The sequence below is a fragment of the Symphalangus syndactylus genome, chromosome 17 (genome assembly GCF_028878055.3).
Source record: "Symphalangus syndactylus isolate Jambi chromosome 17, NHGRI_mSymSyn1-v2.1_pri, whole genome shotgun sequence".
In the NCBI taxonomy this organism is placed as follows: domain Eukaryota; kingdom Metazoa; phylum Chordata; class Mammalia; order Primates; family Hylobatidae; genus Symphalangus; species Symphalangus syndactylus.
This window is the reverse complement of record NC_072439.2, coordinates 96,326,283-96,347,770: the sequence shown is the minus strand read 5'-3', so window position 1 is coordinate 96,347,770 and position 21,488 is coordinate 96,326,283. Positions and strand designations below refer to the sequence as shown.

Here is a 21,488-nt window from a genome sequence, read left to right as displayed (position 1 = left end):
ACAGTGGCCAAACCTAACACATGACATGTAACAGGCCCATCCTGTTTACTGGCATGGAGTGGACGGGGCAGTGAGCCTCCACGAGGGCCAGGGCTTGAGAATTCCGGAAGTCCCTCCCTGCTTGCCCAGTTGGTCACTTTATTTTTATTTTTTTAATCTATTGATTGATTGATTGATTGAGATGGAGTCTTGCTCTGTTGCCCAGGCTGGAGTGCAGTAGCACAATCTCAGCTCACTACAACCTCCCCGCCCCAGGTTCAAGTAATTCTCCTGCCTCAGCCTCCCAAGTAGCTGGGATTACAGGCACATGTCACCACGCCTGGCTAATTTTTTTATTTTTAGTAGAGACAGATGGTGTTTCACCATGTTGGCCAGGCTGGTCTCGAACTCCTGACCTCAGGTGATCTGCCCACCTTGGCCTCCCAAAGTGCTGGGATTACAGGCATGAGCCGTGGTGCCCAGCCCGGTTCATCACTTTAAAAAGCTACTGTTTATGTTCAAAGCTAAGGGAACCCTGAATGCCATAGGATCCTCCGGTTTCCCAATTATACAAATATTTTGACGTTTTTTTTTTTTTTTTTTTTTTTTTTTTTTTTTTTGAGACGGAGTCTCGCTCTGTCGCCCAGGCTGGAGTGCAGTGGCGCAATCTCGGCTCACTGCAAGCTCCGCCTCCCGGGTTCACGCCATTCTCCTGCCTCAGCCTCTCCGAGTAGCTGGGACTACAGGCGCCCGCCACCACGCCCGGCTAATTTTTTGTATTTTTAGTAGAGACGGGGTTTCACCGTGGTCTCGATCTCCTGACCTCGTGATCCGCCCGCCTTGGCCTCCCAAAGTGCTGGGATTACAAGCGTGAGCCACCGCGCCCGGCCATTTTGACGTTTTTTTGATCACTTAATGACTTAATATATTTTTAGCAATGTAGATGGAATAGTCAAATGCCCACCTGATGCTTTTGAATAATTTACTTACTGGTAGTTAAGTTCACATGCTACATACCTTAATATATTCATTTTTAAATAATGTGATTTTCGGCTGGGTGCAGGGGCTCACGGCTGTAATCCCAGCACTTTGGGTGGCCAAGGCAGGTGGATTGCTTGAGCTCAGGAGCTCAAGACTAGCCTGGGCAACAGGGTGAAACCCCATCTCTACCAAAAATAAAAAAAAAATTGGCCGGGTGTGGTGGCATGCACCTGTAGTCCCAGCTACTTAGGAGGCTGAGGCAGGAGGATCTCTTGATCCTGGAGGCAGAGGTTGCAGTGAGCGAAGATGGCACCACTGCACTACAACCCGAGCTACAGAGTGAGACCCCATCTCAAAACCATAAATAAATTCTGTGATTTTCACTCATATTTCTTCAAGGACTGTATTCCCACTTTCACATGCATCTTTAACATCCACATCATTACCACCCCTACCACAGTGCTCCAGAGCCTGCCATCATGCCCAGCTACGTGATCCAGCCTTTGGGAATCGGCTTGTGATGCTGCCTCTAAAAAGCCCTCTCAAGCCATAAGGACCCATTTACTATTTGTGGTCACTGCAATGTAACTACTTACTCTATTCCTTGTGCTTTTTTGTTTTGTTTTGTTTTGTTTTATTTTGTTTTTTTGAGATGGAGTTTTGCTCTTGTTGCCCAGGCTGGAGTGCCGTGGCGCGATCTTGGCTCACCGCAACTTCCGCCTCCCAGGTTCAAGCGATTCTCCTGCCTCAGCCTCCCGAGTAGCTGGGATTACAGGCATGCGCCACCATGCTCAGCTAATTTTGTATTTTTAGTAGAGACTGGGTTTCTCCATGTTGGTCAGGCTGGTTTTGAACTCCTGACCTCAGATGATCCGCCCACCTCAGCCTTCCAAAGTGCTGGGATTACAGGCGTGAGCCACCAGGCCCGGCCTATTCCCTGTTTTTTTATGCTAGAAATCTGGTCTTTTAAAATGTTGTTTAGGAGGCCAGGCGCAGTGGCTCACGCCTGTAATCCCAACACTTTGGGAGGCCGAGGCAGGTGCATCGCGAGGTCAGGAGTTCGAGACCAGTGTGACCAACGTGGTGAAACCCCCGTCTCTACTAAAAATACAAAAATTAGCCGGGTGTGGTGGCACGCGCCTGTAATTCCAGCTACTCAGGAGGCTGAGGCAGGAGAATTGCCTGAACCTGGGAGGCGGAGGTTGCAATGAGCCGAGATCACACCATTGCACTCCAGCCTGGGCAACAAGAGCAAAACTCCATCTCGAAAAAAAACTTTCTTTTAAAAGTGTTGATTAAACCAGGCACGGTGGCTCATGCCTGTAATCCCAGCACTTTGGGAGGCCGAGACGGGCAGATTGCCTGAGCTCAGGAGTTCGAGACCAGCCTGGGCAACGTGGTGAAACTCTGTCTCTACTAAAAATAAAAAAATCAGCTGGGCATGGTGGCGGGCGCCTGTAATCCCAGCTACTCAGGAGGCTGAGACACGAGAATCGCTTGAACCCAGGAGGCAGAGGTTGCGGTGAGCTGGGATCGTGCCCCTGTACTCCAGCCTGGGCAGCCAAGTGAAACACTGTCTCAAGAAAATAAATAAATAAATAAATAAAAATAAATAAAAAAATAAGTGTTGTTTACAGTAACATCAAACCCTTACAATTATGTCATGCCGCCAGCTAAAGTTAATGTGTCTCCTTCTATTGATTTAAATAGATGACCTCTGCAAGTAGCCAGAACTTACTCTAATTGAGGCCATTTGTCTTCATCAAAAGTTTTGGGTTCCAAATAGTTGAGAAAGTAACTCAAAGAAAGCCTGTAAGGACTTGAATATAAAGTGGCTCCCTCTTTTCTAAGATTTCTATTTTTTTTTTTGGAAAAATTTCTCGTCTATTACCTGGGCTCTTCACTACCTTAGGGAGTGGGTGTGAGGCTGTGAGTAACTTCCTCTGTAGCCAGGCTGGAGGAAGTGATGGGGAGTGCATTCGGACCGACAAAAACAAAAACTGCCCCTCCGAATGTTCTCCAAATGGCTTCACAATGTGATCTGACTGAGTCCATGAAATAGAAGATCACGGCGTATGTGATGCAGATGAAAGCATTTTTTATATAGGTGCTCAGACCAAAGATCCACGTTCCCGTGAGGCCCTAGCGGGAAGTTATTTTCATTTCTTTCTAGCAACTGTTAGGAAATTATATTCCAAAAGGGGGCCAAAATATTAACAGAGCCCTGTGTGTCTTGGAATTCTGAAGACAGAAGTAGAAGCCTCTGGAGTCTCTAGCAGTTCTTCAGAGCAGTGGTTCTCAAAGTGTGGGCCCTAGACCAGGATTACCTGGGAAATTGTGAGAAATGCAGATTTGAGGGCTCCACCCAGAACTCCCCAATCTGAAACTGAGGTTGTGGTCCAGCAATCTGTATTTTATTTATTTATTTATTTATTTATTTACTTATTTTTGAGACGGAGTCTCACTGTTGTCCAAGCTGGATTGCAGTGGCATGATCTCAGCTCACTGCAACCTCCACCTCCTGGGTTCAAGCGATTCTCCTGCCTCAGTCTCCCGAGTAGCTAGGATTACAGACACATGCCACCTTGCCCGGCCAATTTTTGTATTTTTAGTAGAGACGGGGTTTCACGATGTTGACCAGGCTGGTCTCGAACTCCTAACCTCAGGTGATCGGCCTGCCTCGGCCTCCCAAAGTGCTGGGATTATAGGCGTGAGCCACCGCACCCGGCCGCAATCTGTATTTTAGCAAGCCCACAGGGTGCTTCTGATGTGCACCAAGGTTAGAGAACCACAGCTTTGCAAAAGCACTTATTTGGCACCTATTGCAGTGGTTCCCAAACTTGGCTGCACGTTGGAATCATCTGGGGAGCATTTAAACGATCCACTTCTCGGTTACATCTCTTACCAATGAAATCAGAATGTCTGGAAGTGGGAAGTAAACATTCGTTGTTTTGTTTTGTTTGTACGACAGGGTCTCACTCTGTCCCCGAGGCTGGAATGCAGTGCCTCGATCACAGCTGCACTCCAGATCGCTGTTCCGCTGGGGATCTTAAAAAGCAGAATAGGCCAGGTGTGGTGGCTACGCCTGTCATCCCAGCACTTTGGGAGGCCGAGGTGGGAGGCTCACTCATGGATCACTTGAGCTCAGGACTTCGAGACCAACCTGGGCAATACAGTGAAACTGGTCTCTACAAAAAAAAAAAAAAAAAAGATTCCTTGCTGATTCTACTGTGCTGCAAAATTTGGGAAACACCAAATTACTGTAACCTCAAAGAGAAAGATAAGACACATAGGAAGCAGAAAGTGAGATGTGCTGTAAAAAAAAAAAAGAGAGAGAGAGAAAATACCACAGGGGTCCTTTTGAATAAAATGTGACCTTGTTTTTAGAAAATGCCTCCTGACTTTGAGAATTCCCCTTTCTGTCTCCCTGCCTCTACTTGCAAGAATTCAGATTGGGTGCCTCTCACCACACTGTCACACTGCAAGTCACTGAGGACAATGACAGCAATCAGTCACTACATGGAGCTGACCATCGAGCCTGTGCAGCAGGTGAGTGGCCATCGGTCACAGCCAGTGTCCGAGAGGGTGGGAAGCAGTCATGGAAGGCTTCCTGGAGGAGGTGATGCTTTAGCTGAGGGATGAGCAGGAGAAAACAAGAGAAGCAGGTAAAAAAGAAGGAGCTTTCCAAGGCTGCAGTGGAGGGGCAGATGTGGGGGAGTGTTGTAGAGAAAAATATTTTCCCTATCCCCTCATAACTGATGAAACACAGAGTAACAAGAAAGAAAAAAAAAACAGCTTTAAATGTACAAAGAAAAATGTGGCTCAAGGAGGTGGCCAGATGATGGAGGCGTATATACCATATTAGACTAAATCAAGAAAAAGAGGTTTGGGGTTCTGGGGTGGGAGGCAAGGTGAGGGAGGACCTGTGTGGGAAATAAGGGTTTTCTTGCTATGCAGGTGAGAGTCTCTCGGGTGAAAGTAGCCCTCTTCCTGGTGCAGAAATATCTTTACAAATGGAAATTTCCCTTATGAAAGGGAAAATGTATACTCTGTTTTCAGGCAGTTAGGGGAGGTTAATAGCTTCTGCTTCTGCTGGTTTTCAAATACCTTTGGGTCTAAGGAATCCATATGCTAAAGAGGCATATTATGGGGTGGTATATGCTGGTACCCTTTAGGAGTGAGGGGAGATGAAAGGGCTGGAGGAGGCAGGGGTTGGGTCGTTTAGACACAGAGTCTATCATCGTTTTTTTTTTTTTTTTTTTTTGAGACACTGTCGCCCAGGCTGGAGTACAGTGGCACGATCTCAGCTCACTGCAGCCTCCGCCTCCCAGGTTCAAATGATTCTCCTACCTCCTCCAGAGAAACTGGGACTACAGGAGCGTGCCACCACACCCAGCTAATTTTTGTATTTTTAGTAGAGACGGGGTTTCACCATGTTAGCCAGGCTGGTCTTGATCTCTTGACCTCGTGATCCGCTGGCCTCGGCCTCCCAAAGTGCTGGGACTACAGGTGTGAGCCACCACGCCCAGCTGTGTCTATCATCTTGAGAGTGATGGGAGTCAGGAGGCTTGAGTACTGGAGACTCAGGGTCAGATGTGCATTTTAGAGCCATCCCAGGAAGTTGTTGCGGGTGGCCTGGGGAGAGGAGAGTAGTGGCCGAGCAGTCGGTCAGGGCCAGTCGGAAGCCCAAGGAAGAGGAATTGTGACCTAAACTGAGGTTGAAGCAGATGGAGAAGCAGAGACGGAGTTGAGTGTGTTGGGAAGTGGAGCGTTGGAGGGGTGAGGAGGTGCGGGTGAGGGAGGGAGGGCTCCGGGTGACTCCCTGAGTTCTGGCCTACACGAGGGGTCCTCAGGAGGAAGAGAATTGGGCAAGAGGTGACGAGAAGTTCACCCCATGTCCCACTATTCCACCAAGACTGTCTTGTCGAGGTCATGGATGACCTCCAAGCTGCTAAATCCACCATCATTCCATTCTGAGATTCCACGCACCCGGCCACCAGCTGCTCCTGACGTCTGTGGCCCCCACTCTTCTGTGTTTCCTGCCACCCTCACAGGCTCTTCTTTCCCCTCGGCCTCTGCTGGCTCCTCCGGGTAAACTTGACTGTAGAGAGGGAGTCCAACGCCCTGTCCCGGGCAGGCTCCCTGCTCCTGGTGGGCCCGGCAGTCCCACAGTCCCCTCGCTCTGCACACCAGTTCTTGCTGGCTTCCCCCATTCGTGTCTCTGTCATTTCCCCTCCCTTCAGTTCCCATCTCAGCTGCCCAGCTGCCCATTCAGCTGTCACCATATGGCATCTCACACTTAACTCGTCCAACACAGAATTCTGGATTTCCATGCCCAGACCGGCTCCTCTCCCCATCTTCCTCATCTTAGTAAATGACGCACTGTCTTTGCAGTGGTTCAAGCCCAAAACTCTCTTTCCCTGGCCACACCCCCATGCCCATCCATTCCTTTTGAGAGTCCTGTAAATGCTTCCTTATTTAAACTAGGTCTTGAGTCCAGCAGCCTCCTGGCTATCATCCTCTCCACTTCTGCTGTGGTTCTGCCCTGCCCATCTCTAACGAGCAGCCAGAAGGATCATTCACAAATGTAAATTACATCTTGTTCCTCCTTTGTTTAAAACACTCCTGTGGGCCAGGGCTCTTGGTGGCCCACACCTGTCATCCTAATACTTTGGGAATCTGAGGTAGGAGTATCGCTTGAGGCCAGGAGTTCGAGACCAGCCTGGACCACATAGCGAGACCCCGTCTCTCATCTCCTGCTCACTCCTGTCTAGCTGCGCAGAGTTTCTCTCCATTCCTCTGCGCAGAATGCTCTCTCCCTCCTGATTTTTCACAGCTGCCTCTTTCTTGTCTTTCCAGCTTCGACGTAAATGTCTTCTTCTCCAGAGCTCTTCCCTAACCACCCAGTCCGAAGCAGGACCCCTCTGTCCTTCTATTCTATTTTATTACCTATTGAAATTCTCTGCGAAGCACTTATCACGATCTTTTGCTTTGGTTTGTCTGTGTCCTGCTGAGATGTAAACTTTATCTCCTGTCTCGTTGACTCCTGGTGCCTATAACCTTGCAGTCCTGGGCTCTCAGTAAAGTGTGTCTTGAATACATGGTCCAGTGGTGAGGGCCCCTGCCAGGCTGCCCAGACACACTAGTGCCCGGAGAGACTCTGGGCCTGAGAGAGAGATTTTGCTCTTTGCTGTTGTTGCTCCTTGTATACTGGGTGCACAGAACCTTGTGTATGACCTAAGCAAAGTTTAGAGAGATTCAGAGCATGCCTTTGTAGCTAAGAGCCCACTTCAGCCATTAAACCATCTTTCTGAAGGGAGGGAGGAGGCAGGGTGTGTGGGGAAACCCTTGGGAAGGCACGGGAGTTCCTGCAGCATCTGGCCAAAGCTTTGGGCTGGAAAGTTCTACATCATGGGACCTCCGAAGGAGAATAGTGTAAAAGTTGTATTCACTTTAACCCGTCCAGTAGCTCAGTCTCGAAGAGATTCTTGTTGGGGAACAGACTCCATGAAAGAAGAGTGTGTTGGCCGGGCGCGGTGGCTCAAGCCTGTAATCCCAGCACTTTGGGAGGCCGAGGCGGGCGGATCACAAGGTCAGGAGATCGAGACCATCCTGGGTAACACGGTGAAACCCCGTCTCTACTAAAAATACAAAAAAAAAATTAGCCGGGCGTGTTGGCGGGCGCCTGTAGTCCCAGCTACTCGGGAGGCTGAGGCAGGAGAATGGCGTGAACCCAGGAGGCGGAGCTTGCAGTGAGCCGAGATCGCGCCACTGCACTCCAGCCTGGGGGACAAAGACTCTGTCTCACAAAAAAAGAAAAAAAAATAAAAAAAGAAAGAAGAGTGTGTTCCACCTTCATTCCCTCCCACTGAAGCCCACAAGCGCGTCTTTGAGCTTCCACCCAGCTTCTTCCTTCTATGCCCATCAGAGGGCTAGAGGGAGCCCCGAGCCCCACTCTCCAGCTGGGCTGGCAGGTGCCTCCCTCAGCACTAGGGGCACCCTTCCCATCATAGCCTATCTACTGAGGCTTAAGGACTTGCCAGGCTCTGAGTAAACAACAGCAGCCAGCACTTACATGGTACTTATGGGCCAGAGTACTGGTCTAAGTGCTTTACACAGATTAACTTGCCCCCACAGCCGACTCCTGAGTATTATACTCATTTTACAGATAAGGAAACTGGGGGTTGGAGCAGTTCAGTGACCTGCTCAAGGTCACACAGTTTGTCGGTGATAGAACCGGATTCAGACCTGTCTCTACCTGAGTTTGTGCCATTGCCCTCTATGCTGTACAGCCTTTTACTTGGCTTAATGACACCAAGTAAACACTTGATAAATGGCGATTTATTATTAATAAAATAATACTATTTACCATGTAAGTGTTAATAAAAATGAGCCTAACGACCGTATGAGGAAGTGTCCTAGTGTGTTTTGCATTGCCATAAAGGAACACCTGAGGCTGGGTAATTTAGAAAGAAAAGAGGTTTATGTGGCTCATGGTTCTGTATGTTTATGTGGCTGCAGCATCTGCATTGGTGAGGCCTCAGGCTGCCTCCGCTCATGGGGGAAGGCAAAAGGGAGCAGGCTCCACATGGCAGGAGAGAGAGGAAGGGGTGCCAGGCTCTTTCTAACAAGCAGTTCTTGCAGAACAAAGCAAGAGCTCACTCACCAGAAGGGCCCTTCCCCCAGGGTCCAGACACCTCCCACCAGGCCCCACTTCCAACACTGGATCACATTTCAACATGAGACTCGCTGGGGCCAAACAAACCACGTCCAAACCATAGCAGAGAGATACTATTATTATTATTTCTATTTTATTTTGTTTTTATTTTTCCTTTTATTCTTTCCTTTTTTTTTTTTTTTTTTTTTTTTGAGGCAGAGTCTCGCTCTGTCACCCAGGCTGGAGTGCAGTGGCACAGTCTCAGCTCACTGTGACCCACACCTCCTGTGTTCAAGAGATTCTCGATTCTCATGCCTCAGCCTCCCAAATAACTGAGACTACGGGCATACGCTACCACGCCTGGCTATTTTGTGTGTGTGTATTTTTAGTAGAGAAGGGGTTTTGCCATGTTGTCCAGGCTGTTCTTGAACTCCTGACCTCAAGTGATCCGCCTGCTTCGGCCTCCCAAAGTGCTGGGATTACAGGTGTGAGCCACCGCACCTGGCCTATATCTATTATTATTATTTTATTAACAATTAATGATGTTATTTTAAATTGAGGCTCAGAGAGGTTAAGTAACTTGACCAAGATCCCACAGTTAGAAAAATCACAGAAATAGGATTCAAACTAAGCCTGCCCAATTCAGGGACCTGGGCTTTTATGAAGAGAATGTGCTCTCTGTGCTGCCCCTTTGCACCTGCTCAGTTAGCAGTTTTAAACACTGTTGTAATGTGAATGTCCCAATGGGCAAGATTTTGGGGAAACAGGCACCCTGTTGGCTATGTCCACTGATACATATCCCATTAGAAGGGCCATCTGGAAATGGGTAAGGAGAGCTGACGAGGTGCTCCCTTGTTTTCCCAGCAACCCCCCGAGCACTGGTCCTAAGGAGCGATTTTCCAGGAGATGCAGGGGAAGCAGCATTGTGGTTCAGGCTGAGGCTCCAGAGGGGCAGAGGGGCCCCATGGGGCCATATGGATCAAATCCTGCATCCTCGGCTTGGAGTGTTTGACAATTCTGTTTTATCTTTTGACACAGGTGTGGTCAGGCCTTGGGCATTTATAGAATTTGTCATTGTTGTTCCTGGGAGGCATCTGCTTCTCCACTCCCATCCAGAGCCTTCTGTTTGAGCATCCTTCCCAGCTGGGAAGCAGGGTGGCCCCTCACCTGTGTTCCTGCTTCCAGAATGCTGCCTCTGTTTCTCTTGTGGATTTTCTCTGCCAGTCCACCTGACTCTCACAGGACCCTGTGCACTTAACCCATCAAGGGCTGAAGCCCCGCTGGATTTGGGTCAAGTACTCATAGCCATTCTCCTCATGTGTCCCAGGCATTTACATCTGAGCCCCATGACACCCCCTCACTGGAGGCGAAGCAGGGATTATCATCCCCTTTTATAGATTAGGAAACTGAGACTCAGAGAGGACAACTTTCTTTCTTAGGTGATGTGGTTTGGCTGTGTCCCCACGCAAATCTCATCTTGAATTCCCACATGTTGCAGGAGGGACCCAGTGGGAGGTAATTGAATTATGGGGGCAAGTCTTTCCCGTGCTGTTCACGTGACAGTGAATTAGTCTCACGAGATCTGATGGTTTTATAAAGAGGAGCTCCTCTACACAAGCTCTCTCTTTGCCTGCTGCCATCCATATAAGACGTGACTTGCTCCTCCTTTACCTTCTGCCATGATTGTGAGGCCTCCCCAGCCATGTGAAACTGTAAGTCCATTAAACCTCTTCTTCTTCCCAGTCTCGGGTATGTCTTTGTCAGCAGCATGAAAACAAACTAATACATTAGATCACATGGTTAATTAGTGGAAGATGCTGGTCTAGAAAGCAGGTTGTTTGCCCTGTCATGTGTCAGTGGAAAGATGTGAATCCTGCAGGACTTCAAAAGTTCAGCTGGTGGAGCTTTGTAGATCTCTGAGAAGTCCCCATGAGCCCATTGGGGGAAGCTTTGGTCTGAGAGAGAGAGAGAGAGAGATAGTTAGATAGATACATAGATAGATACATAGAGAGAAAATCTCACAAGTTTCTTTCTACCTTAAACCTTCCTAATTCATCCCAACTCATTTTCATCCCCTGCCGGTGGGCATGAGGAAAGCCTCTATGGGGTGCGTTGTTAGCAGTAGCTATACAGATTTCAAATGTACATACTCTCTTTAATCCAGCAATTCCGCCTCTAGGAATTTATCCTTTACTCTGAAATCTTGGATGTACAGTATAATTTACTGCAGTCAGTATTGATTGCAAAAGCAAGAGACTGGAAACACATTAAACACCCATTAGTAGGGGATGGGTTAAATAGACTGGGAACACCTGAAATGCTACCCAAAACCTCCCAAATCTTCTGATACAGAGCTATCTGTAAGGCATAGTGTTAGGTGAAAAACAGCAAGGTGCTTAAGAGAATGGAGTGTGTGCTACCATTTTGGAAATCGGGGGAAATATGTGTGCGTGCATTTGGTTGTATATGTATAGAGTATCTGGAGGGATACACAAGACACAGGGCACTGGCTGCCCTGGGGAGAACTGGATGGCCAGGGCAGGAGAGCACAGGTAGATGCTGCCCTGCACACCCTTTTGTACATTTTGAACACTGAAGTCTGTGGATGCTTTGACAATTCAACCATCAAAACTAAACTACGTGTCCTTGCCTGCCCTTTCTCATACACCTTGCAGGCAGGCTGCAGTGCCACCAGGCTGCCAGGTGACGGACAGACGAGCGCTGGAGATGTGTCCCTGCAGGAACCCCCGTCGTACCCTCCCGTTCAGGTCATCCGGGCCCGAGTGTCTTCCGGCAGCTCCTCTGAGGTCTCCTCCGTCAACTCCGACCTGGAGGTACACGGCTGTTGCCTGCTGGGCGGGTGCGTGGGTGCCATCGTTCACCGACACTTGCTGGGTGCTCCTTGGGGCTTGCACAGCTGTTCTCATCTTATCCACGTTAACCTCATACCTGCTAAATAATGAATGAGGCCAGGCGTGGTGGCTCACGCCTGTAATTCCAGCACTTGGGGAGGCTGAGGCAGGTGGATCACCTGAGGTCAGGAGTTCGAGACCAGCCTGGCCAACATGGCGAAACCTCATCTCTACTAAAAATATAAAAATTAGCCGGGCATAGTGGCGGGCACCTGTAATCCCAGCTACCCAGGAAGCGAAGGCAGGAGAATCTCTTGAACCTGGGAGGCAGAGGATGCAGTGAGCCGAGATCGCACCATTGCACTTTAGTCTGGGCAACAGAACGAGACTCCGTCTCAAAAAAAAAAAAAAAAAAAAAAAACACCACGGGGCCCCTACAGTCTGTGTCAGTACGAACAAGAGATTTCCACAGTCACATTAGTTGCAGGGACACTGCATACTGGGGTCCAGTCTTCACAGATCACTTGCGTGATAAATGAATGAGTAATACATTTTTTAAAGTCTCGGTGTTGGCTGGGTGTGATGGCTCACGCCTGTAATCCCAACACTTTGAGAGGCCAAGGCAGGCAGATCACCTGAGGTCGGGAATTCAAGACCAGCCTGGCCAACATGGAGAAACCCCATCTACTAAAAATACAAAAATTAGCCAGGCGTGGTGGTTCGCACCTGTAATCCCAGCTACTTGGGAGGCTGAGGCAGGAGAATCACTTGAACCTGGGAGGCGGAAATTGCAGTGAGCCGAGATCACGCCACTGCACTCCAGCTTAGCCAACAGAGCGAGACTCCGTCTAAAAAAAAGATTCTCAGTGCTTCTCAAACTAATTTGCCCATGGGAGCTTTTCTCCCCCCTGAGGAGCACCAGCTACATCCTGCTGTGTTAGTGGTGCCATACACAAGTGGGCCCTGTGGTGGGCACCATGGCTGACACCTGTATAAACTCTACCTCATTTTGAGTTTTTATGTCTGTGAATAAAACACATGTCACAGCTTGGATCACGCACAGGCGTAACTCGCAGGTCTGAGCTGTTCTCTCTCTTAGTCCCACCGCTGTGGTTCCCAGCCCCATTCAATGAGGAATTTTCCATTTGTCTGTGGAAAAATGAGAACCACAAGGACAACATAGTGGCCGCTTGTATGTCAGCAGACAATTGGCAGCTGTCTTTTGGTGTGGGGAGAGGACTGTCTTCCGTTTTGAGTTTGTGTCCTCCCAACTGTTTTGGTGTTAAATGCCCTTTTAGGAAAGAATGGTAATAGCAGTAGTTGGTGTTGAGTTTTTGGTTTGGGTTTTAATTGGCCTTATTTGGCAAAATAATCAATCAGCCATTGTAAGTCCCCTAGATTGATTGAATTTAAACTGACCCTTGAAATCTGAAACTCAGAACCACTGACTGGGATGAAGTCTGGATTCCTCAGGGTGGCGGTCCCGGCCTTTCACAGCCTGCCCGGCCTCACACGCCCCCCTCCCCTCACCGGGAGCACTGCCTGGCCATGGACTTTTCTCTGGCCCTTTCTCCACAGGTCAGAATCTGACCCAGAGACTAGCGGCTCCTTCCTCTGAGTGCCCAGAGCACATACCTTTCTTTTTTTTTTTTTTTTTTTGAGAAGGAGTTCTCGCTCTGTCACCCAGGCTGAAGTGCAGTGGCGCAATCTCAGCTTACTGCAACCTCCGCCTCCCGGGTTCAAGAGATTCTGGTGCCTCAGCCTCCCCAGTAGCTGGGATTACAGGTGCCCGCCACCACGCCCGGCTAAGTTTTGTATTTTTAGTAAAGATGAGGTTTCACCATGTTGGCCAGGCTGGTCTTGAACTCCTGACCTCAGGTGACCCACCCACCTCGGCCTCCTAAAGTGCTGGGATTACAGGCGTGAGCCACTGTGCCCGGCCTAGAGCGCATACCTTTCTGACACCACTTCCACTGCTGGCCGTGTACCCCAGGAGCCACAGCGGCCTGGGTTGCCTTTGTGCCCCTCTGTCCCTGCACCCTGGAGCACAGCTGGCCCCTGAGGGCTGGGTTTGAGTTAGGAACTCTGCATCCTTTGGGTTCATATTCCTGTGTCATTTTATGATGTGTGGTTCTTGGATCCGGTCTCAGAATTTGTAGGGCACCCAAGGCACGTGATGGGCAACCTGGAGCCAGCAGTATTGGCAGAGATCTAAGGCTAAAGGGGCAAGAGTGAGCATGATGGCAGAGTGCGTTCAGTGAGCAGGGGACAGTGAAGCTGGTGACTCAGGGATGGCGACGGGGAGGGAGAAGCAACATTTGTTCTGTGGAAACAAGGTTGACTCTTGCCGCCCACCCTCAGTTGTGGTGAGGACTGCAGGTGAACTTGAAAAATTCAGAAATTTGTCCTTGTAGCTGGTTTGGGCTGTTTTCTTGTTTTTCAGTCTTTGTTCTTTCTCTACTCTTCTCTCTCTCTATTAGAAATCTGTTGTTAAAAATATGTAAATTCCGGCCGGGCGTGGTGGCTCACGCCTGTAATCCCAGCACTTTTTGGGAGGCCAAGCCGGGTGGATCACCTGAGGTCAGAAGTTCGAGACCAGCTTGGCGAATGTGGCGAAACCATGTCTCTACTAAAACTATAAAAATTAGCCAGGCGTGGCAGGGCGGGGTGGCTCACGCCTATAATCCCAGCACTTTGGGAAGCCAAGGTGGGCGGATCACCTGAGGTTGGGAGTTCAAGACCAGCCTGACCAACATGGAGAAACCCCGTCTCTATCAAAAATACAAAATTAGCCAGGTGTGGTGGCGCATGCCTGTAATCCCAGCTACTCAGGAGGCTGAGGCAGGAGAATCACTTGAAACCGGAGGCGGAGGTTTCGGTGAGCCAAGATCGCACCATTGCACTCTAGCCTGGGCAACAAGAGTGAAACCCCATCTCAAAAAAAAAAAAATTAGCTGGGCTTGGTGGCGGGCGCCTGTAATCCCAGCTACTAAGGAGGCTGAGGCAGGAGACTCGACTCGCTTGAACCTGGGGGGCAGAGGTTGCAGTGAGCCGAGATCGCGCCACTTCACTCCAGCCTGGGCGAAAGAACGAAACTCCACCTCAAAAGAAAAAAAAAGTAAATTCCAAGAAGACAAGGTCACATACTTAAGCAAATGGAAATGAATGCTTTTGCCCATGTAAAAGGAGTATATTTTTAGAAGTTCAGCTGCTACAGCCTCCCTCCCCATAACCCCCACCCACCTCCCACCACAGTCTTCCTCCTTCATGCCCTAAAACATACAGATAATACAAATGACAAAGCCGCTGAGGTCCTGTAAAGAGATAGCTTAATAGCAAACTAAACATAGTATAATAGCAGGTCAAACCGGATTGTAAAGTTGCCAGTATAGACTGAATATAGACTTGCTAATAAATGAGCAGGAGATCTTTTTTCAGCTGTGTGATCCCCTGGGCCTTCTGGTAATCTATATTTTCTCTTCTTCTTCTTCTTCTCCTTCTCCTTCTCCTCCTCCTCCTTCTTCTTTCTTCCTCTTCCTCTTCCTCCTCCTCTTCCTCCTCCTCCTCCTCCTCCTTCTCCTTCTTCCTTTCTTCTTCTTCTTCTTCTTCTTCTTTTCTTTGTTTTTTTTTGAGACGGAGTCTTGCTCTGTCGCCAGGCTGGAGTGCAGTGGCGCTATCTCGACTCACTGCAATCTCCGTCTCCCGGGTTCAAGCGATTCCCTTGCCTCAGCCTCCTGAGTATCTGGGACTATAGGCATGCACCACCATGCCCGGCTAATTTTTTTTTATATTTGAGTAAAGATGAGGTTTCACCATGTTGGCCAAGATGGTCACGATCTCCTAACCTCATGAAACGCCCACCTCAGCCTCCCAAAGTGCTGGGATTACAGGCATGAGCCACCACGCCCAGCCTATTTTCTGTTCTTTTTTTTTTTTTTTTTGAGACGGAGTCTCGCTCTGTCGCCCAGGCTGGAGTGCAGTGGCGCAATCTCGGCTCACTGCAAGCTCCGCCTCCTGGGTTCACGCCATTCTCCTGCCTCAGCCTCTCCGAGTAGCTGGGACTACAGGCGCCCGCCACCACGCCCGGCTAATTTTTTTGTATTTTTAGTAGAGATGGGGTTTCACCGTGGTCTCGATCTCCTGACCTCGTGATCCGCCCGCCTCAGCCTCCCAAAGTGCTGGGATTACAAGCGTGAGCCACCGTGCCCGGCCTATTTTCTGTTCTTAAAAGTAGTAAATGTTTCTGGGCTGGGCATGGTGGCTCACGCCTGTAATCCCAGCACTTTAGGAGGCCAAGACAGGTGGATTGCCTGAGCTCAGGAGTTCAAGACCAGCCTGGACAACATGGTGAAACCCCGTCTCTACTAAAAATACAAACCCCGTCTCTACCAAAAATTAAAAAAAAAAAAAAAATTAGCTGGACGTAGTGGTACAAGCCCATAGTCCCAGCTACGTGGGAAACTGAGGTGGGAGGACTGCTTGAGCCCAGAAGGCGGAGGTTGCAGTGAGCCAAGTTTGTGCCACTGCACTCCAGCCTGGACATCAGAGTGAGACCCTGTCTGAAAACAAAACAAAACAAAAATAAATGTTTTGGTAGAAAATTTGGAAAATGAGCCGGGCTTGGTAGCTCACACCTGTAATCCCAGCACTTTGGGAGGCTGAGGCGGGTGGATTACCTGAGGTCAGGAGTTCGAGACCAGCCTGACCAACATGGTGAAACCCCGTCTCGACTAAAAATACAAAAATTAGTTGGGCATGGTAGCACATGCCTGTAATCCCAGCTACTCAGGGGGCTGAGACAGGAGAATCACTTGAACTCAGGAGGCAGAGTTTGCAGTGAGCCGAGATCGAGCCATTGCACTCCAGCCTGGGCAACAAGAGCAAAACTCCATCTCAAAAAAGTAACCCAAAAAACAAAAATTAGCCAGGCGCAGTGGCACGTGCCTGTAATCCCAGCTACTCAGGAGGCTGAGGCAGGAGAATTGCTTGAACCCGGGAGGTGGAGGTTGCAGTGAGCCAAGATCAAGCCGCTGCACCCCAGCCTGAACAACAGAACGAGACTCTGTCTCAACAACAACAAAAAAAAAAAAAAAAAGAAAAAGAAAAAGAAAATAAAAAGAAAATTTGGAAAGTGTAAAAAATGTGAAGAAGAAAATTGAAATTAACCCCCAAGCCTACCAACCAATGGCCGCCTCCAGGTGGTGAGGTTGGGCCGGACTGACATGCCCGCCTATTTGCTTGAAGCAATATTCGTTGAAGATCCTGGTTCGTCTGCAGCTGAAGGTGGGCGAGGCAGTGTCTTTGAGCAGATGAAATGTCACACCACACTTCGCCTGGCTGTTGGGTCACTCATGCAGCACACATTTTCTGCCGGTGGGAATTTGAAGGAAACATCCGTGAGGAATCGATAGACTGGCCCCAGCCCACCGCATAGGGTGGCAGGCACTTGGTAAACCAGTCATAGTTGAGAGTCTGGTCCCCCGCCTCACTCTTCCAGACCATACTCTGGAGAGACAGAGCATAAGATTGATGTCAGGGCCTTATGTCCTCACTTCCTCTGGTTCATGACTTCTTTCACTCCCAAGAGAATTGCATAATTCAAATATTTCATTGCGCTGGGCTCAGACCACCCAGGGCATCTGTCTCCGCTCTTGGACTGCCCCTGGCCTGGCTGCTAAGGCGGGCTGCCGTTCCCAAAGCCACCTCCCATTGTCTGTCTGTTACTCACCAACTCGGCTTCTGTGTAATCCCTTGGGTTGATGAGTGAGTGCTCTCTGACTCCCACTGTCGGGGCCTGTGGACCTGGGAACCACTCTGTGTCTTTAAGGTGACGTGTTTACCTTATCTATGGTGCTTTCTGATTTGGTAACTTAATTCTGGGATGGGATGGTGGTTTTATGTCCAAGTTCTTGAGGCATGGACCAGCTGTTTTGAATACTTCTTGCAGTACGCTAGGGGAAATGGAGAAATGAGTGGTGCCTCAACACGCCGTGGTACCCACAGCACTCCAGTTCATAAAGTTTTTAAAATCCATTAACAAGAAACGCGGTGCTCCTTGCGAACAGTGACTGTGCTAGGCATGGTATGGGCTCTCCTTTCCTAGCACCGTTTGCCTTAACAGCCTGAGTCAGGAGACTGGGGCTACGTAAGTTTAAGTCACTTACCTAAGAAAACATAATAATGGTGATAAGAAGAAGTGGCAGTGCTGGGGTTTGAACCCAGTTCTCTCTGCTCTGAAGCCTCTCTTATTAACCACGGCACTCCACTGCCTTGGCAGAGACTGGTACCCGGGGAGGTGTGCAGCAGCGTGTTTATTATCCACTATTCCCATTTTACAGATGAGAAAACAGACCCTCTGCCCAGGTGTCTTTTCACTCCAGCTGTGCTCTGACTGTTCTCAAGGAGTGTCAGAACAGGAGATGGCTGAGACAGACAGGACCCTGGGCATATGGGGCTCGCGTGGAGGGAGAACTTGACTGCACTGGTCAGGGTACCGGACGAATCATGTGAGAGCCTCAGCGTGACCAGTAACCATGTAGAAAGGGCTTTTCCCTGGGCTGTGCGGATTTCTGTACATCTCCATAGCAGACGGCATACTCCACGGAGACTGTGGATCCATCCATCCATTCATTCACTAGCCCACCCATTCAATACAATGTCAGCCTCACTCCTGGCAGAGCCATCCGAAGGGCACAATGAACAGATGTTCCTGAGCTCAGAGTCCCGTGCCTGGGGTCTACATGTAGGTGACAGAGGCCCAGAGAGAGCAGGACTTATGGGAGTGACCCCTCACTTTCTGGGACAGCCAGAACCTTATTACAAATGCAGGCTTGACTTCCCCCAGCATTGAAACTGCTGAGGATATCCCATTTCACTGTTGTTTTTACCTAAATGGGTCAGGGGTATGTGTGACAGCAGGGAAGGGACCAAACACGTGTGCTGTGAAAGGCCTGAAGTTTGCTGCTCCTGTAGATTGAATTTTTTTTTTTTTTTTTTTTTTCTTTTTTCTTCTTGTTTTTTTTTTTTTTGAGACAGAGTCACCCAGGTTGGAGTGCAATGGCTCAATCTCGGCTCAGGGCAGCGTTCACCTCCCAGGTCCAAGAGATTCTCCTGCTTTAGCCTCCTAGTAGCTGGGACTACAGGCACCTGCCACCACACCCAGCTAATTTTTTGTATTTTTAGTAGAGACGGGGTTTCACCATGTTGACCAGGCTGGTCATGAACTCCTGACCTCAGGTGATCCACCCGCCTCAGCCTCCCAAGGTGCTGGGATTACAGGCATGAGCCACTGTGCCCAGCTTCCTATACCTTTTAAAGGCTTCCTTTTCTTTCTTTCTTTTTCTTTAGCCTCTGGGATTCAAGAAAATGTTCAGTCCACCTTTGTGACAAAAGTACATTTATAGACAGCATCTAGTCATTTTTTCCCTTCTGTGCTTCCCAACATTGCCAGAGACAGGGTTTAAGCTTTATAGGAATTCTGCAAGGAGGCTGTTTCTGTCATTGGAACAAAGTCTGCATAGTGAAGAATGCCTGTGACTGGAGCCAGTGCAGTCCTGTGTGGGTGTGCGTGTGCATGTGGGTGTGTGCACACATGCCCATATGTGGGTGTACCTGTGTGGGCCATGAGAACAGTGCCAAATGCCAGATTGCTCTGTCTGAAGAGGGCCACGTCCCAGGTCCGTGTGTTCCTGTTAATTCTGTGCCTAAGGCTCTTGATAACCCAACTGCTTGTTCTCTCTCTAAACTTCCTGGCACCAGCAGATAAGGGTATATTCCCCTGGATGTCTGCCCTTTTTGAAGCCAAATCATTCATTCTGGGAAAAAAGGATGCATGAGAAAGATGCCTCACTGGGCCCCAAAGGGAAACGGGCTGTGCAGGGGAAAGAACCTTGACCCAGGAGTCAGATGCACATAGGGGCTTTTGAGACGGAGTCTTGCAACCTCTTCAACCTCCACCTCCCGGGTTCAAGTGATTTTCCTGCCTCAGCCTCCCGAGTAGCTGAGATTACAGGCGTGCGCCACCATGCCTGGCTAATTTTGTGTTTTTTGTAGAGATGGGGTTTCTCCATGTTGGTCAGGCTGGTCTTGAACTCCCGACCTCAGGTGATCTGCCGGTCTCAGCCTCCCAAAGGGCTGGGATTACGGGTGTGAGCTGCTGCACCCAGCACTGAGTCAGTTCTTACACACAGAAAGGCTTTCATCAGGAAAACAGAAAAGTAAACCACCAGCAAAAGGTGTGAATGAATGTTGGTAGCACAGCAGTGCAGGCTGCTGTCTGCCCAGCTACCACTCTGGAAAACTTCTGTACTCAGTCTCTAGAGGCATTTCCCATCCAGCTGCCCCAGATCCAGGTAAGAGCCTCGTTACTTCCAACTGGACTGGTGCAGGAGCTCCTGATTGCGGTGCAGGCGCGCTCTGCCTCCTTTCATTTCTGTCCAGCAGGATTTTCCAACACTCGACCCCAGCCTGATGCTTCCCTGCTTGAGGCCCTCGGGGCACCTTGCTGCTTATAGCTTTAAGCCCAGGCTCCTAATCCTGAGCTCCAGAACGCCTCCCCATCTGTGCCATCTTTGCAGGTCCCTCCCTAGGCACCCAGCCAGCTTTCTCTTCTCTGGGTTTCTCTGCCTATCTGTCTTCTCCTGCCTTTCACTGTCCTGTCTAAATGTTCCTTCCTCCAGGAAGCCTTTCATGATCCTGAGGAGGGCTGTCAGATATAGCAGGTAAGAAATACAGACCATCGGCCGGGTGCGGTGGCTCACGTCTGTAATCTCAGCACTTTGGGAGGCTGAGGCAGGCAGATCACAAGGTCAGGAGTTTGAGACCAGCCTGACCAACATGGTGAAACCCCATCTCTACTAAAAATACAAAAAATTAGCTTGGCGTGGTGGCGCGTGCCTGTAATCCCAGCTACTCAGGAGGCTGAGGCCGGAGAATCACTTGAACCCGGGAGGCAGAGGTTGCAGTGAGCTGAGATCACGCCATTGTACTCGAGCCTGGGCGACAGAGTGAGACTCCATCTCAAAAAATATATAGAGAATGAGAACTGAAGCTGGTGCATGTCTGGCCAGTCTTAAAACTTTACAATCCATCCCAAGTCCAGCACCATCTCACCTCCCCAAGACTGCGGAGATGTCACTTCTCCCCAAATGTAAGAGTAAAGAGTTGGACAAATGGTTTCTGAGGCCCCATCCGGCTTCCACAGTCTAAAATTTAAGCCTAGAAAGTGACCCTATTTCCTCAGTAACTTAGACACATCCTAAACTCTTCCAGAATTAAAGAAACATTACTACATGCTATATAGACAAAGGTTATAGGATGCTTCTAGATTTCAGAAGCATAGAAAAGTGTGCTTTTAGACATGAGGCAAATTAAAATGCCGTATGCAGTGGTTTGAGGAGGTGATAGAATCATGTTTCTGAAGATGATTTTAAGGGCAGGTGGAAATGCTCATTGTATGTTAAAGGAGAAAAGCCATTTGCTTTTATTATATTATACATAATACATAAATGTTTCAGAGGCCTATTTAATCTTTGTAGAGGCCTTCTAAGGATAGAATTATGGTAGATCTTTGTTTTTTGAAAAATGTTCTATAATGAACACATTTGCTCTTGAAAACAGGGAAAAGACTATATAATTTTATTTATTTTTAGTCTGGGGGTTGAGGAGAGACCTCAGTTACACAGATTTGGGTTAATTGTACTCCTTAGGCACGCTATCATTAGCGGTTTATAAAGTACCTTTAAAAATACTGACTATTCCCACTAGAGGGCACTCTTCTTAAATTTTTAGATCGCCTGTAACGCTGAAGATTTAAGCTTTGTAAAGGAGTGTCAAGGTTTCATTTCAACACGAGCCTATTTATTTGTTTGCTTGTTTGTTTGCTTAGCTTTAAATAAACTTTTTTACTAAGTTAACTTTTTCAACCCTCCTTTATATCATCGACGTTTCTGTCTTTTGCAGAGTGTGTGGAACCATCAATTTAGTAATTTGTATCCCTTCCAATTAATCTTTTCTTTTAT

General features: G+C 48.8%; 1 protein-coding gene across 12 annotated transcripts in view; it reads left to right on the top strand.

Annotated features, from left to right (window-relative positions):
* Positions 1-21,488, top strand: part of TMEM44 (transmembrane protein 44) — a 44,717-nt gene that overhangs the window by 16,306 nt on the left and 6,923 nt on the right. For 5 of the 12 annotated variants that reach the window (XM_063622013.1, XM_063622012.1, XM_063622015.1 and 2 more), the window contains 2 exons: positions 4,405-4,509; positions 11,293-11,451. In XM_063622013.1, coding sequence (XP_063478083.1) covers positions 4,405-4,509; positions 11,293-11,451 — 264 coding nt within the window. Of the gene's footprint in view, positions 1-3,931; positions 4,031-4,347; positions 4,510-11,292; positions 11,452-20,147; positions 20,190-21,488 lie in introns of all 12 variants that reach the window. The other 7 variants (XM_063622008.1, XM_063622005.1, XM_063622004.1 and 4 more) reach the window with 4 other exon arrangements.